Source organism: Lissotriton vulgaris, chromosome 5, assembly GCF_964263255.1.
Source record: "Lissotriton vulgaris chromosome 5, aLisVul1.2, whole genome shotgun sequence".
Classification (NCBI taxonomy): Eukaryota; Metazoa; Chordata; class Amphibia; order Caudata; family Salamandridae; genus Lissotriton; species Lissotriton vulgaris.
In genome coordinates this window covers 281,134,189-281,148,792 of record NC_141693.1, presented here as the reverse complement: position 1 = coordinate 281,148,792, position 14,604 = coordinate 281,134,189, and the positions used below count along the sequence as shown (strand labels likewise).

General features: G+C 47.4%; 1 protein-coding gene across 2 annotated transcripts in view; it reads right to left on the bottom strand.

Moving 5' to 3' along the window:
• The window catches only part of KLHL17 (kelch like family member 17), a 212,084-nt gene that overhangs the window by 21,740 nt on the left and 175,740 nt on the right, over positions 1 to 14,604 (bottom strand). For both annotated transcript variants that reach the window (XM_086921429.1, XM_086921431.1), the window contains exons 9-10: positions 13,443 to 13,531; positions 12,847 to 12,920 (exon numbers count right to left, since the gene is read on the bottom strand). In XM_086921429.1, coding sequence (XP_086777555.1) covers positions 12,847 to 12,920; positions 13,443 to 13,531 — 163 coding nt within the window. The remainder of the gene's footprint in view (positions 1 to 12,846; positions 12,921 to 13,442; positions 13,532 to 14,604) is intronic.

Below are 14,604 nucleotides of genomic sequence, written 5' to 3'. Positions count from 1 at the left end.
GGGGCCACGAAAGGAGCGAAAAGCAGAAGTTTGCTAGCACTGGGCCGATAGGCCCAAGGACTTGGCGTAGCCTAGAGTCCTTAAGGCACTCCAGTGCACTACTTGCCTTGTCGCCAAAGAGGCGACGGCCATCAAAAGGCATGTCCATGAGAGTGCTCTGGACATCCCCTGGAAAGTTGGTGGTCCTCAGCCAGGCGTGATGACGAATCGCCACCGTCGTTGCAATCACTCTGCCAAGCGAGTCCGTGGTGTCAAGTCCACATCGAATGGAGTATCGTGCTGCATCCAGCCCCTCAGCAAGAGCTTGGGTGAGCCGTTTCTTGGCCTCACCCGACACTGGGGAAGCACGTCCGCCACCGTATCCAACAGAGAGTGGATGAAACGGACCAAAAGGCATGCGGTATTAATGGACCGCAGTCCTAGGCTGACAGAGGAAAACAGTTTCTTGCCAAACTGTTCCAGCCTTTTGGATTCCCAGTCTGGGGGTGCGGTAGGGAATGCGGTTTGGGACGTGGAGGCCTGGATAACCAGGCTCTCAGGGGTGGGATGTACGGACAGAAAGCAGGGGTCGCCCGGAGCTGGGCGGTGGCGCCGGGCCACGTTCCGATACACAGGAGGTACTGTGGTGGGCTTGGACCAAGTGCCCATCAGAACGTCAGTGAGGGCCTCATTAAACTGCAGCGGAGGCTCCGAAGAGCTTACTGGCGGTTGAAGTACCTCGGTGAGGAGGTTGGTCCTCACGGCCGCTGCAGGGAGCTCAAGGCTCAAGGCCGTGGGCGCCCTGCGCAGCACCACAGCATTAGTTGCTCCCTCCTCCGTAGCCACGGAAGGAGGAGAGTTAAAACCAATGTCAGGCGAAGTGTCTAGACCACTGGCCTCCCCAAGCTTATCTGCCCAGTCCTGACTTAACTGGCACTGCTTTGCCAAAGGGTCCTTAGACCCCTCCCAGTCCTCCCCTTCATCCGTATCCTGGTAAATAGGCAAAAATGACGGAGCCGGAGTATAGGTGAAAAGCTCACCAATCGGCGTCGGAGACTGCGCCGAGCGGCTCCGCTCCGAGGCTGAGCACGGGGCGGGGTACCAGAGGTGGCACTACGGGGGTGGGCGCCAGCGGAGAAGTCATAAGGTCAACTGGCGTCGACCGGGATCCAGGCCTGAATCCCATGGGGTCCTGCGACGCCGGGACCAAAGTCATCAGCGGCACATAGGCCGAAGCCGCCGGCAACACAGTGCTAGGGCCCCCAGTCAGACCCGCGCGGCCCGAAGGCGCCCCGGCGGGTCTCGACAGCGGAAAGAGAGTCCTCATGGCTACGAGGAAGCCTCTGATCTGCTCTGGAGTTGCACTGAGTCCAGGGACCTGAGGGTGTGGGACCAGATGCGACTGCGTGGGTTCCGCCGAAGCCGCATGGGCGGCGCCACCTGAGCCCTCGGCCTAGTCGCACGACCAGTGAGGGGAAGTCGAAGACCGATGCTTCTTTGACTTCTTTTTGCCATGCCTTGACTTACCCGAGCACGAGGACTTGGATTCAGACGATCGATCACTGCAGCTCCGCGACCGGTCCCTCGACCTCCTCTCCGATCGCGAGCGGAGCAAAGCCGACTGCCGGAGCTCGAGTAGCTTACGGGAAAGCTCCCGCCTAGCCTTCGACGTCAAGGCCCGGCAGTCAGGGCACGACTTGTCATCGTGGTCGGCCCCTAAACAGTAGAGACACCGGATGTGGGGGTCGGTAGCCGACATTAGTCGGTGACAGGCGTCACATGGCTTGAAACCGGCTATCCCTACTGGCACCAGGAGTCGAGTCGACTCGAAAAAGATATACAAAAATTTCCAAAAAGTTAGTCAAAAAATGACGAAGGGTACGCTCTTCCCGGAGGTGCGCTTGCTGGCGCTGAAAATATTAGAACCTACGTCAGCACGCGAGGGCGGCGTCTAAGTACTCCAGCGACGTCAATCCGGTGATCACGACGCCGACGACGGACGCACAGCCACAAGACGACGCCTACCGACATGCAGGGGTACTGCTGACGAAAACGTTCCGGATCCAGTCTAACGCCTGGGGATATTCTAAGATAAGGAATCTAACACTAATGTGTTTCTTTCAGATTTGTATAATGTGCAGTTGTCCCAGGACTGAAAACGTGGCCTTCTCCTCCATCATTCACTGCCATTCCAATACTGAGAAATCCAAAGTGAGATGGCAAATCACCTCTACTGTGACCTTCACCTGGTCTTTAAGTAAGGGGACCTTCTTAATGCATTATTATCCAGGTACAGGGACAGTAGAGCGCCTGCAGTACCCATCTATCTGGCTTACATTACGCATTGACATCCCAGCAATGAGACATCACAGAACCGTACACCGATATCCCAGGAACGAGCGCATTAATCCTGACCCGCAGCTTACACAGGTCTTATCAATGGGCCTCAAGGGTACACAGACTGGTACTAGTCTCTATCCTGATCAACACTGTATACAGACATACCAGTCCCCGGTGAAAGAGACAATATAGTACACACCTCAGAGAGGCTTTTAGATCTACTACATGTAGGTGTATACCAGATTCAGAGAAGTGCCTCATGCACTCTGCTATTGTCTAGGGCTAGGCCAAACATCAGGGCTGGCAGGTTTATCAGCAGAGAGGTCCCCCCTGGTGGTTAATGAGGAAACTACCCCAGAGGAACTGCTGTGCTGAGTAAGCACTGCAAACGTCAATAGTTTTCGCCTTTTCAACTAAATGGCTTGCGAGTGTTTTTTGCAAATGGTCTGCAGTATCGTAAAAATAAAAAAATAACAGAAAAAGTGTGTGATGATGAGCGCGCCAATGTCATCTGTACAGATCATAACACTATGGCAGCCAAGAAGGATGCTGTACTTGCACTTGCATCACCATGCATGCGCACCAATACGGTATGAAATGGGCGCTGTTTATTTATTGTTCTATTTACCACCACAAGATGGTATTCTCCACATAGAGGGTAGGTAAACAAAAAATAAAGTAAAGATTTTAAAAGGTGCACAAAAACGTTGTTGAAAACAGAGAGGACCAGCCAGCAAAGAGAGCTGCCAGGGCATAAAAAAATGAAAACTTTTTTTAAAGGACTGTGACAGATGGAGAAAAACTGAGGAGTGATTGGAGAAAGGGAAAAGTAAATGCATGGGGTCAACGGGTAGTGGGAAGAGTAATAACGTAGAAGCTTGAGAAAAGGAAATAAATAAAAAGCAAAAACAAACCGTGTGGAAGCAAGTAATGGACAAACTGCGGGTGGTAGAGGAGGGGAACATGTAGCACCCAATGAGGGGGCTGTATTTCAGGTGGAAAGCAGCCAGTGAGGAAGAGAGCAGAAAACACCTGAATTCTAATGGCGTGCTAAAGAGACGACCATTGGCAAAACCAATAGGTTTCACCTCTGCAAGTTATTGGTTTAGTTTATGGTAGCTTTGTTGTACAGCATTGTGGTTGTACAGGAAGTTTGTTTTATTCTAAATTGCTATGAAACAGCCATCCTTTTGTTATTTATTAATTCATTAGAGATTGTATGAGCTTTCAATTATAATGGTAAATTGAATGGAAGTAGTAACATGAACAACAGGCTGTCTTAAAAAAGTATTATGATATAGTGAACACTGCACTTTAGTATGGGGGATTGGGAATGCTTAATGTAGAGAACTGGATTGGTAGTGGTAGGTAATAAGTAAGATGTATAATGGGTAGTGTAATAGTAAATATGCACCATGTTTAGTGGAAAGGACTATTTCATTTTAATTTATGAAATCATTTAATTTAAATTGATGGAAATGTGATTATGGTGCAAAATAATTAAAGTGCACATCTAAAAAAGAGGAATGCAATTTCCCCAGTAACATAGCACGTGAAGAGAGATGGGAAGCATATTTTCTTATTTCAAAGGAAACGGAATGGGCACTAGAGTGTATGTATAACAGGCAAGAAGTTCCCCGAATTTCAAAACGTGGCTTGAGCTAAGGTGAATAGTATTTGGTTTTTTTAAATACAGCAAAAGTGTGTCCTCGAAACTTGTTTTTTGGCACAGTAAAGTTGAAAATAAAGCTTGGGTTGTGGGTGAAGTGCAATCGCAAATATTGTTAAAAAGCTGTCCAACTTAACAAAAGAAAGGTAGCATTGTCAGAGGTGGAATAAAGGTAAATTTAAAGCTGAATGTAAACATTGCCCTCTTGGTGGCGTTTTGGATACCCATAAGCTAACTAACATAACTGAAGGGTAACAGTTTCCGTGTACCTTGTACGCATCCTGTATTTCTGCAGTCACAACTATTGTTTAAAGCTGTCTATCAAAAGAATTGAAAGGCAGCATTGTTAGAGGTGGAAATAAAGGAAAATGAAAAGCTTAATGTAAACATTGCCCTGGTGGTCGCTTTTTGGACACCCATTAGCAAAATAGGTGAAGGGTAACATTTTCCCATGCAACTTGCACGCATCCTGTGTTTGTGCAGTCACAACTATTGTTTAAAGCTGTATAACATAAGAATTGAAAGGCAGCATGATCTGAAGTGGAATGAAGAGAAATTTAAAGCTGAATGCAAACGTTGCCCTCTTGATCGCTTTTTGGACACCCATAAGCTAAAATAAGTGATGGGGAACATTTTCCTCAGTACCTTATACACATCCTTTGTTTTTGCTGTCACAACTATTTTTAAAATTGTCTAAAAACAAATTGAAAGGCAGCATTTTTTGTAGTAGAATAAAGGTAAATAAACAAACCCTCACATGCAAGATCCCTTTTGCTTGAGATAAGAAAATGTGTTTCCCATACTGCTTTCACTTTCAATTCCAATGTTAAGGGGTGGAGGGGACTGGATTCGTCATTTTTATATGTTCACATTAACTAATTTGCATCACATTCACAAGAAGTTGTGGTGGAACGGGGACTTGAATGGGGTTCCTAGCTTCAGAGGCCACAGCTCTGCACATAACAAAACAAATACCAATGCATGTCTCCTTTTAATCAGATCAGCAGCTGCGGAACCCATACAAGTCCACTTTCAGCATTGGAAACACATTTTCTTCTCTTAAAGGAAACAGAATGTGGCGGAGTGTGTGTAAAATAAGCAACCAGTTCCCCTGAATGTGATAATATATGTGCTTGAGCTAATAATGTGGAAGGTCCCCTTGCAGTCACACATTAAACACATAAACTTAAGCAAATTAAAATAATTTTAAAAAAACACAGTAAGGATGTGGCTAAGATGCAGTTCAAACAGTGGTGAAAACAGTTAAAACAGTGGTGAAAGCTAAATAAACAAGGGGACACAGACAACAGGAGTGTGCAAACAGAGCCAGCTACAAAAGATGCACTCTGTAGAGTGGCTCAACAAAAAGAAAAGGAAAATGCTACTTACCAGTATGCATCTGCTCTTGGCATGTAGAGCAGCAGAGTTAAACACTGTGCATAGATCGCCACCTAGTGTTAGGCCTGGATGTTTGCAGTTGTTTTTGTCCTGAAAAGTCTTTGGAAGTCACGAGATTAGGTGACTCCTCCTTTGGATCACACTGCGCATGGGCATCAGCTCCATCCTTAGATTGTTTTTCGCCAGCAGGGAAATTATGGAGTTTTGGAAGAAACAGGAAGGATGCTCATGTAAGCTGTATCTAATTCAGATAATACTGGAACAGATAACGGTAGCCGGGGAGGCGGGTGGGCGTGCATCTTTGGAGGTGTAGTAAGTATCCTATGATGAGTTGAATAGACACATCTAAAGGATTGGTGTTGTTTTTATGACAGTATATTACAAAACATTTCCACTTGGCTGCATAACATGCCCTAGTGGTGGGAAGTTTAGCTTCTTTAATAACGTTCATACAGTCAGGGGGAAGGTTAAGGTAACCGAACTCTAGGACCTCAGGAGCCAGATCGCTAGGTTGAGTTGAGCTGGGTCCGGGTGTCTCATCTCTCCATGGTTCTGGGTTAGTAAGCGTGGAGACAGGCATAGCTTTTGGTGTGGTACCACAGAAAGTTGCCGCAGTGTGGTGTACCACGGTTGTCTGGCCCAAGTTAGAGCAACTAGAATGAGTGTCCGGGAATGTTGCTGTGGTTTGCGAACCACTAGTGGAAGCAGTGGGAGAGGTGGAAAAGCGTACGCAAATTTGCGGGACCAGTTTATCCATATCGCATTGCCTTTGGACAGCGGGTGTGGATATCTGGTGGCGAAGCTTGGGCATTTGGCGTTTTCGTGGGTGACGAAGAGGTTTATCTGAGGTTGTCCCCACATTTGAAAGAACTTGTGGATGAAGTTCCCACTCGTGGATCTGTTGTGTCTGACGGCTTAACAGATCTGCTATGGTGTTTTGTACTCCTGGAACATGCTGGGCTACATACTGGTTCCGCTCTTTCCTCTCTGATCGATTCTTTAAAGTGGCTATACCACCCTGCCAGTCCACCTTCCATCCTCTGGATCTGGGGGTTCCACAGGGCTCCTCGTTGAGCCCGACCTTGTTCAACCTATACGTGAAACCGCTAGCTGCAATCGTCAAACAGTGGGGTTTGACGATGACCTCATATGCTGACGACACGCAGCTGGCGGTGACACTGAGTGGAGACCCTGAAGTGGATGCCCCCAGGTTCCGAGCAGGACTTGTGGCAGTAGCAAATTGGTTGAGAACCAATTGCTTACAACTGAACGCCAAAAAAACCGAAGTCATGGTTTTGGGGAAACATGCAGAGCTCTGGGGAGATCAGTGGTGGCCTCCAGAATTGGGCGTCACTCCCGTCCCAGCTTCCGAAGTGAAGAACTTAGGGGTGTGGCTGGATCCGGCGCTTACCTTCACGGGCCATACGAAGAAGGTTGCTGCCACCTGCTACAGCATCTTGCGAGGCTTAAGACCGATCCTCAAGTTTTTTACCCCTCCACCCGGCAGCTCGTGGTCCAGGCCTCGGTTTTATCTCGGCTGGACTACGGAAGCGCATTGCTACTGGGGATAAACCAGGCTGAGGCATCTAGGCTACAAAGGGTACAGAATGCTGCGGCGCGGGCCATTGTTGGTCTTCCCAGGCATTGCTCTGTTTCCAGCACTATTTCTGCCCTTCACTGGCTGCCGGTCAGACAAAGAATTAAGTTTAAATCGCTTTGTCTGGCCTTTAAAATCATGAAGCTCTCTTCGCCGCCTGCACTTGCTAACTTGCTCATCCCCTATGTCCCTTCTAGGTCCTTGAGATCGGAGGCTCTTCATCTTGCGGTCTGCCCCCGTTTTAAACTCAGCAGGATGGGTGGCCGCTCCTATCGAGTGCTTGCCGCTGGTTTGTGGAACTCACTCCCGGTGCACATTCGAGCTCTGGATAATCTGACCGCCTTCAGGCGTGCCATCAAAACTTTCCTTTTTTCTGTACTTGGTTAGCCGTCCTTTTTCTCTTCCTGCGTGTTATGTTTTAGTACCTGTTCAAGCGCCAGGACGCCCCTTTGCTGGGGCAGCTGTGCGCTGTATAAATAATATTAACATAACATAACATAACATAAGAGGAAGATGTTTAGAGGTATAGCCCATCTCCAGATCTTCTGCACTAACTGAGAGAGTTGCAGAGAGAGTGTCCCCCCTTGTTTGTTTATGTAGTACATAGCTGTCATGTTGTCTGTGCGGACTAAGACAGATGTGCTGTCTTCTTAAGTGTGCTGCTACTACTGCTAGGCACTTGGTAAACACTCTTGGTGCTGTTGTGACTCCGAATGGGAGTACCTTGAATTGATAGTGCTGACCGTCCAGATACTTTGTGAGCTGTGTGAATGGGAATGTGGAAATAGGCATCCTTGAGATCTAGGGTAGCAAGGAAGTCGTTTTGCGAAAGAAGAGGAAGGACCTGCTGGAGTGTGACCATGTGGAAGTGGTCTGATTGTATGTACAGGTTTAGTGGTCTGAGGTCTAGAATAGGCCTTTGAGAGCCGTCCTTTTTGGGGATAAGAAAGTACAGGGAGTAAACTCCCTTGTTTTGTTGATGTGGTGGAACCAATTCGATTGCGCTTTTTTGTAGGAGGGATGTTACCTCCTGCCTTAGCAGAAGCAGATGTTCTTGTGACATTGGGCGCTGTTTAGGTGGTATGTTTGGGGGGGGTAGATGTTAGTTCGAGACAGTAACCTGATTTAATTATTTGTCGCACCCACCTGTCTAATGTGATGTTGTTCCAGGCAGGAAGGAATTGTTGTAGACTTCCCCCAACTGGAGTGGAATGTGGTGGGGGAAGTGGAGGGAAGTCATCGGGCAGGGGTGGAGGCAAAGCGGCAGTTGTTAGTTTTGCCTCTGCCTTTATTGTTGTTACCTCTGTAACCACCTCTTTGGTAGCCCATACTGTAGGTGGATTGTGTAGGGGCTTTGTAAGAAGTAGAGGGACTATCTGAGGAGTAGCCTCTGATGGTGCTTCTGTAGGATGAGCAGCGAAAGGAGCGTCTGGGAGCTTGCGGCTGCAAGGCTCCCATAGATTTAGCTGTGTCTGTATCCTTTTTCATTTTCTCAAGGGATACGTCCACATTAGGCCCAAATAAGTGTCGCTCATTAAAGGGTAGATTGAGGATGGCACTTTGTACTTCAGGTTTGAAACCTGAAATGCGTAGCCAGGCATGCCTCCGCAAAAGGGCACTGGTATTAATCGCCCTTGAAGCAGTATCTGCTGCATCTAGGGCACAATGAATAGCGGTATTGGTGATGGTTTTACCCTCTTGTATAAGCTCATTGGCCCTATTTTTGTTTTTATCTGGAAGGTGCTGCATTATGGATTCTAACTCATTATGATGTGCCCTGTCGTATCTTGCTAGTAGTGCCTGAGTATTGGCAATACGCCATATGTTTGCTGCCTGTGACGCAGTTCTTTTACCCGAGGCGTCAAGGAGCTTAGACTCTATCTGGTGGGGAGCCTCGCCTGATGTTTGTGAATTGGCTCTTTTGCGTGCATTGGAGACTACAAGCGAGTCTAGTGGTGCAGGCCCTTTAATGTAGGCTGGATCTGAGGGGGCAGCCTTATACTTCTTCTCAATTCCGGGGTTGATGATTCAAGGCCTAACTGGACCTTTGAAGACCTCTGGTGCATGCTTAATGACCCCTTTAAACATGGGTAAAATTGAGGTGGACCTTTGTGTGGTGTCAAAGGTATCCATAAGGAAATCTTCCTCTACTGGGTCAGTATGTAGGTCAATCCCATGGTATTGGGCAGCCCTATGGACAAGTTGGTTAAATCCCATAGTGTCCTCTGGTGGGGAAGGTCTGGAGGGGTATATGTCATTTTGTGGGATGTTAGGGACGTCTGGGGTGCTACAATCATCCCAAGGGTCAGGTGAGCCAGGAGGACTAGGATTATCTAGTGGCTCACTATCTGCACTACTCCCTGTGTCATCAGAGGTGTCATCCCCGTTATCGTCGTCTGCTAATGGAGTAGGAGATGGTGTAGGGGAGTGATGTGGTAGGGGTGGAGGAAGTATTGGGAGGAGGAGGAGGAGGAGAAGAAGGAGGAGGACAAGGAGGAGTAGGTATCCTTAGAGGAGAGGTTGCAATATCCTTTTTCTTAGGATGAGGAGCTGGTGCAGGCGTGTCTAATGGTAGTTTTTTTAGACCTAAGAGTCAAATCGACCAGTTTTGGGATCTTTAACAAGACTCTTTTGTCTAGGATCTGGATGAAATAGTTCCTCTGTGGGAGGTAGATCCTTCGATGCCAAGGGCTTTGGTTCTGTAGGCTTTTTCGGTACCGAACCGGTAGCATCTTTCGGCTTTAAAACATGTTCTTTTGCAGTGTCTTTGCCGGTGGAACGTGTGTTTTTGTCGGTTCCGAGGCTTTTTTCGGCTCCGAGGCATGGGAGTCGGGTACTTTAGTTGGCAATTTTTTGCTCAGCTCAGAGTGTGGTTTTGGTGCCGAGGAGCCGGTGCCAGTCTTCGGCCCCCAGTGCTTAGATGTGGAAGCAGCTGGCGTGAACGAATCAGATGGCTTCTTTTTCGGTGCCGGTAGGTGTGCGCCGGCACCGAGGGCAGGCTGACTCGAGCCCGAGTCGCTTAAAGGCTTATTAGGCTTCTTTGCCGAGCTCGAAGGCGGAGCATGGGAAGCAGTCTCTCAGTGTGCACCCGGGGCCGAAGGCGAAGGTGAGACCGAAGCCTTTTTGCAGGGTGTCGAGGAAGGGTCGGGGTCGACGTGTGTACTCACGACCTGCTGTGCCGAAGTGATGTCCTCGACGTCTGAGTCGTCGGCCTCAGAGTTGCTGTTCATGCCATGTTCTTGCTCCTGTTCTGGCACGTCGACGCCCTCTTGGAAGATGTTGTCTGGGATCGAAGCGGACGAGCAAGCCATTGTTCTTCGAGCTCGTCGGTCCCAAATCGTCTTCTTGGAACAGAAGGAGGCACAAGCGGAACAGTCTTTGGCCTCGTGCTCTGGTGAGAGGCAAAGGTTGCACACCTCAGGGAGATCGGTGTGGGGAAACTTCAACCCACATTGAGGACATTTTTTAAATGGCGTCCTTTCCATGAGCTGGAAGGCGAGGACTAGGTAGACCCGAAGGCCTTCATCGATGACCGGAATCAAAAACTTTGAGGTTGAAGAGTAGCGTCGATTGGAAACGCGTTTGAATTAATACCGACAAAAATAGTGAGGTTTGCGCTCCGAAGGAGAATCGGTTCCAACCCGGAGTGCAGGAAACACATCCAAGCCCGATGGTGGAAAAAAACAATATAAGGATGGAGCCGATGCCCATGCGCAGTGTAATCCAAAGTAGGAGTCACCTATCTCGTGACTTCCAAAGACTTTTCAGGACAAAAAGAACTGCAAACATCCGGGCCCACCACTAGTAGGCGATCTATGCACAGTGTGTAATCTGCAGCCCATATGCCTCGAACATATATCTCCAAAAAGAGCGAGCAGTGGAAAGACGCAAGTCCTTGGGCCATGCTCTGGGGGATGGTCACATGCAAGAAGAGGGAAGTGCTGACAGCAGGGCTGACCACAGGAACAAGCAATGGAGAGTGGCTTTGAAGTCCACCAATTGCAAGTAAAGGGAGGACTCCAAGCCCACTAACAGTTAACAAAATGTCTCAAAGAGACAGCGCATGCGCTGTCAACGCAAGACCTAAAATGGAAAAAAGTAGTCCTCTAAGTGTGAGTAGTGGAAGCTTGCAAGTCAAAGTAAAAATAATGGTAATAAAATGAGGTCCAGGAGATATACAAACACAAGCATTGACAAAGCCAATAGGTCTTGCCTCTGCAAGAGCTATTGGATTTGCTAATGTGTTTAGTCATGTTGTACACCAGTGTGGCTGCTGTTCAGCATGGCTAAAAGTTAGTGGCTTAGAGGAGAGTGATTTAAGAGTGGCGTAGAGTGGGAAAGAGTGGAGTAGAGTGGCAAAGAATGGGGTAGAGTGGTAAAGAGTGGGGTAGAGTGGCAAAGAGTGGGGTAGAGTGGAGTAAAGTGAGGTAGAGTGGAGTGTATTAGAGTGTTGTGGAGAAGAGTGTCAGAGTGAAGTAGCATTGAGTGTCTGACTGAAGCAAAGTAGTGTGTCAGAGTGGGGTGGCATGTAGAGTGGAGTAAAGTGTCATATTGTGGAGTGGCATAGCATGAAAAGGCATAGAGTTGAGTAAAGTGCCACAGAGTGTCGTAGAGAGGCATAGAGTGCCAGAGTGGCGTGCCGTGAAGTGGGGTGTCAGAGTGGAGTGTCGTAGATTGACCTGGAGTGAAGTGGCATAGAGTGGAGTACAGTAGACTGTGGTGAAGTGGAGTGTTGTATCGAAGAGTGGAACAGAGTGGATTGACGTAGAGTGGAGTACACATGGTGCGTTAGTGAACTGCCATTACAGACAACACACGTAATTGAAACAACCTTTACATTTGTGCATACAGTTTTACTGATAAAACTATATAGTGCACAAACGATCATTTGTGGGAATGGCATCACCTAGTTTACTGACTTGTTTTGATCGTATTAAAATATTTATTTCCAGCACACATCCAAATTACTAAAAAAAGGTGCATCATTTGTGCTTTCCTAATTCTGAAACATTCTGAAATATTTGCACAGTTCATTGACAGACATTTAAATCTTGTTATGTGCTAGAAAAAAAACTTTTCTTTCCTGGCAAAATTGTCACATAAATCCTCTTACTTTAAAGTCAGAGAAAGAAAAGTAAACACAAGCTCCCTGGGAAGACAGAGCCTGACACTTGATCTCTATCTTTGAACGCACCGCGCATGTGACAAGATTTAAACGCCTGTTTACAGAAAGCGAGGACTCATGGAAGAATACAAGGGGCGATGGTGAACAAGCTTTGCTCCATGGGAGGAACAAAGACATGCTGGACAGCCTAAAACAAATAAAGCCAGCAAATAGAAAGCCAGGAAACGTGAGTATGAGAAAATGTAAGTATGAAAAATGTAAGCAATGAGTGAAATGCATTCCTAGGGAAGCTTTCAGATTGCCCCCAGTTAATCTAATCTTGGACTTCGACCTAAAAACGACCACCAGCTAAAACATTTTACAGTGCCCATGGTAAGCACATGTTAGAGAGGTGTGCATGTTCTAGGGGTCCTATACTTACCTGTAAAGTAGGAGATTTTAAACTGGCCACACTAAAGCCTAAAAGGCCCTAGACCCAGAAAGGTCATATCCTTTTTGCTCTGAGCACGTTAGAGAACATTTTAGTAGCACTTTTTTAGAGCACTGTACGCTACGTAATGTTAATGTAAGGTCCATAGGTCTATTGTTCAGCCCACATCTGACCATGGTCAATATTGTGGCATGGGTGGTAGAGGTGCCTTGACATGACCTTCTATTACTGCTTCATTAGATTCCCTCCCCGAGACATCCACCATGTGATGGGAAACAAACTACTGATTCCATGTTGAGAAAACATACCTGTGGTTCATATTTCTCTACTGTTGCCAAGTGAGACGAGCTGTCATATCCGCCCACAGCATACAGATTCCCATCTGCAAAACAGCATTTAAACACCAGGGTTAGTCAGGCCTCTGCTGCCCCTGGAACATGGCTAGTGGGGCCCATCCATCGGAGCTTCTATAAATTTGCAAATTTTGTCTAGGAATGCCAAAGTGAGCTTTTACGGATGGAATGGTGGCTCCTAGGAGTTTCCATACATTCATGGATGGTGGTTTGGGTGTTCCCTCGAAGCTTTCCTACACTACTTGTTAGTGGTGTGGTGATCAGGGCCTGTTAGTTTCTATACATTTTCTGATGGTAGTTGGGTGGATCACTGGATAGTCCATACATTCTCCAATAGTGATAAACTGCCCTGCAATCCCATACACTGGTTGGTAGTGGTTTGACAGGTCCCTTGAACAGTTGTGAATGATGGTAAGAATGCTACTTGTAAAATTCTATACACTGAGTATCCATACGCTCCCGGTAGTGATTACTGAGGTCTGTAAAATCTTCTATACACTCATGAATGGTGATATTTGCTGCATGAATACAACTTAATGCTGGTCACTCACCTAGTGTTGCCACCCTGACGTATCTGCGGCGGGTGCTCATGGCTGAGATAGAGGTCCACGTGCCAGTTAGCGGGTCATACCTCTCTGCACTGCAGAAGGAGACAGGGAAATACATAAGTTGATAAGTCCCCAATCTCCCCTCATGTAGACCACAATTGCAGCGTCAGCGTCCTTCACACAAAGGATTAAAAGGATATTTACAGGTAACAATTGTTTTATAGCTTGGAGTTGGTCTAGATCCAAATAATGGACATTGTACTGCCACCTACAATCAAACCTTTTATGGCTTTACAAATATTCCTACCATCACCTTTTGTGCGATTGATCTACCTCCCTAAGTGGCAAGGGTGTTCCCCAACGTGAATCCTGTGCACACTGTGCCACTAGAGCCAAGCTACATCTGACTGACGAGCCCCAATCAGGGCAAACCAGTCTTGGGCTGCTTGTTTTATGGTTCAGGGAAGATCTGGCCTAGGAGTTCAGCCTGGACCACTCCTACTGAAACAGGGATGAGACCGATTTGCATATTGCTGGGTAAAACTAAGGCACGGAGAGCAAAAGAACAATGGGTAGGAATGCTACCCCCAGCGATTGCCAGTGGTCTGATTTATTGATAGCACTCCTGCCTTCACCTTTTGTGTATTTGATGTACCTGCCTGAGTGGCAATGGTATGCCCAGACATGGGTCACATGCTCACTGTGCCAATCAAGTAAAGCTGCACCTGACTCACGAGCCCCAATCAGGAGGAAACCGGCCTGGGATTGCATCTGTTCCGGTTGAGGGAGGACCTGGCCTGGCAATTCGGACTGGACTGTTCCTTTTGGAGCACGATTGAAAAGGATTTGCATATGGTTGGGTCCAAACTGAGGTAGCATGATGGGCAGAAGAACAATGGGTTGGAATGCAGCCCTAGCGATTGCCAGTTGTCTCACATATTGTAAGTATTCCCCTATCCCCTTTTGTATGTTTGAAGCCTGCAGGGGAGAGCAGAAAATGTATGATGTTTTGGGGCTTGGTCAATCCACAGACCTATCCTAATAACTTCTGTCCGATGCCCCTAGCTTACCATAAACACCTTATTTTCAATATTATGTACAAATATGTGTCCTTTAGTCCTATACTCAGCTATAAGAAACTTTGGAGTGTTCTCTTGGCCACCAA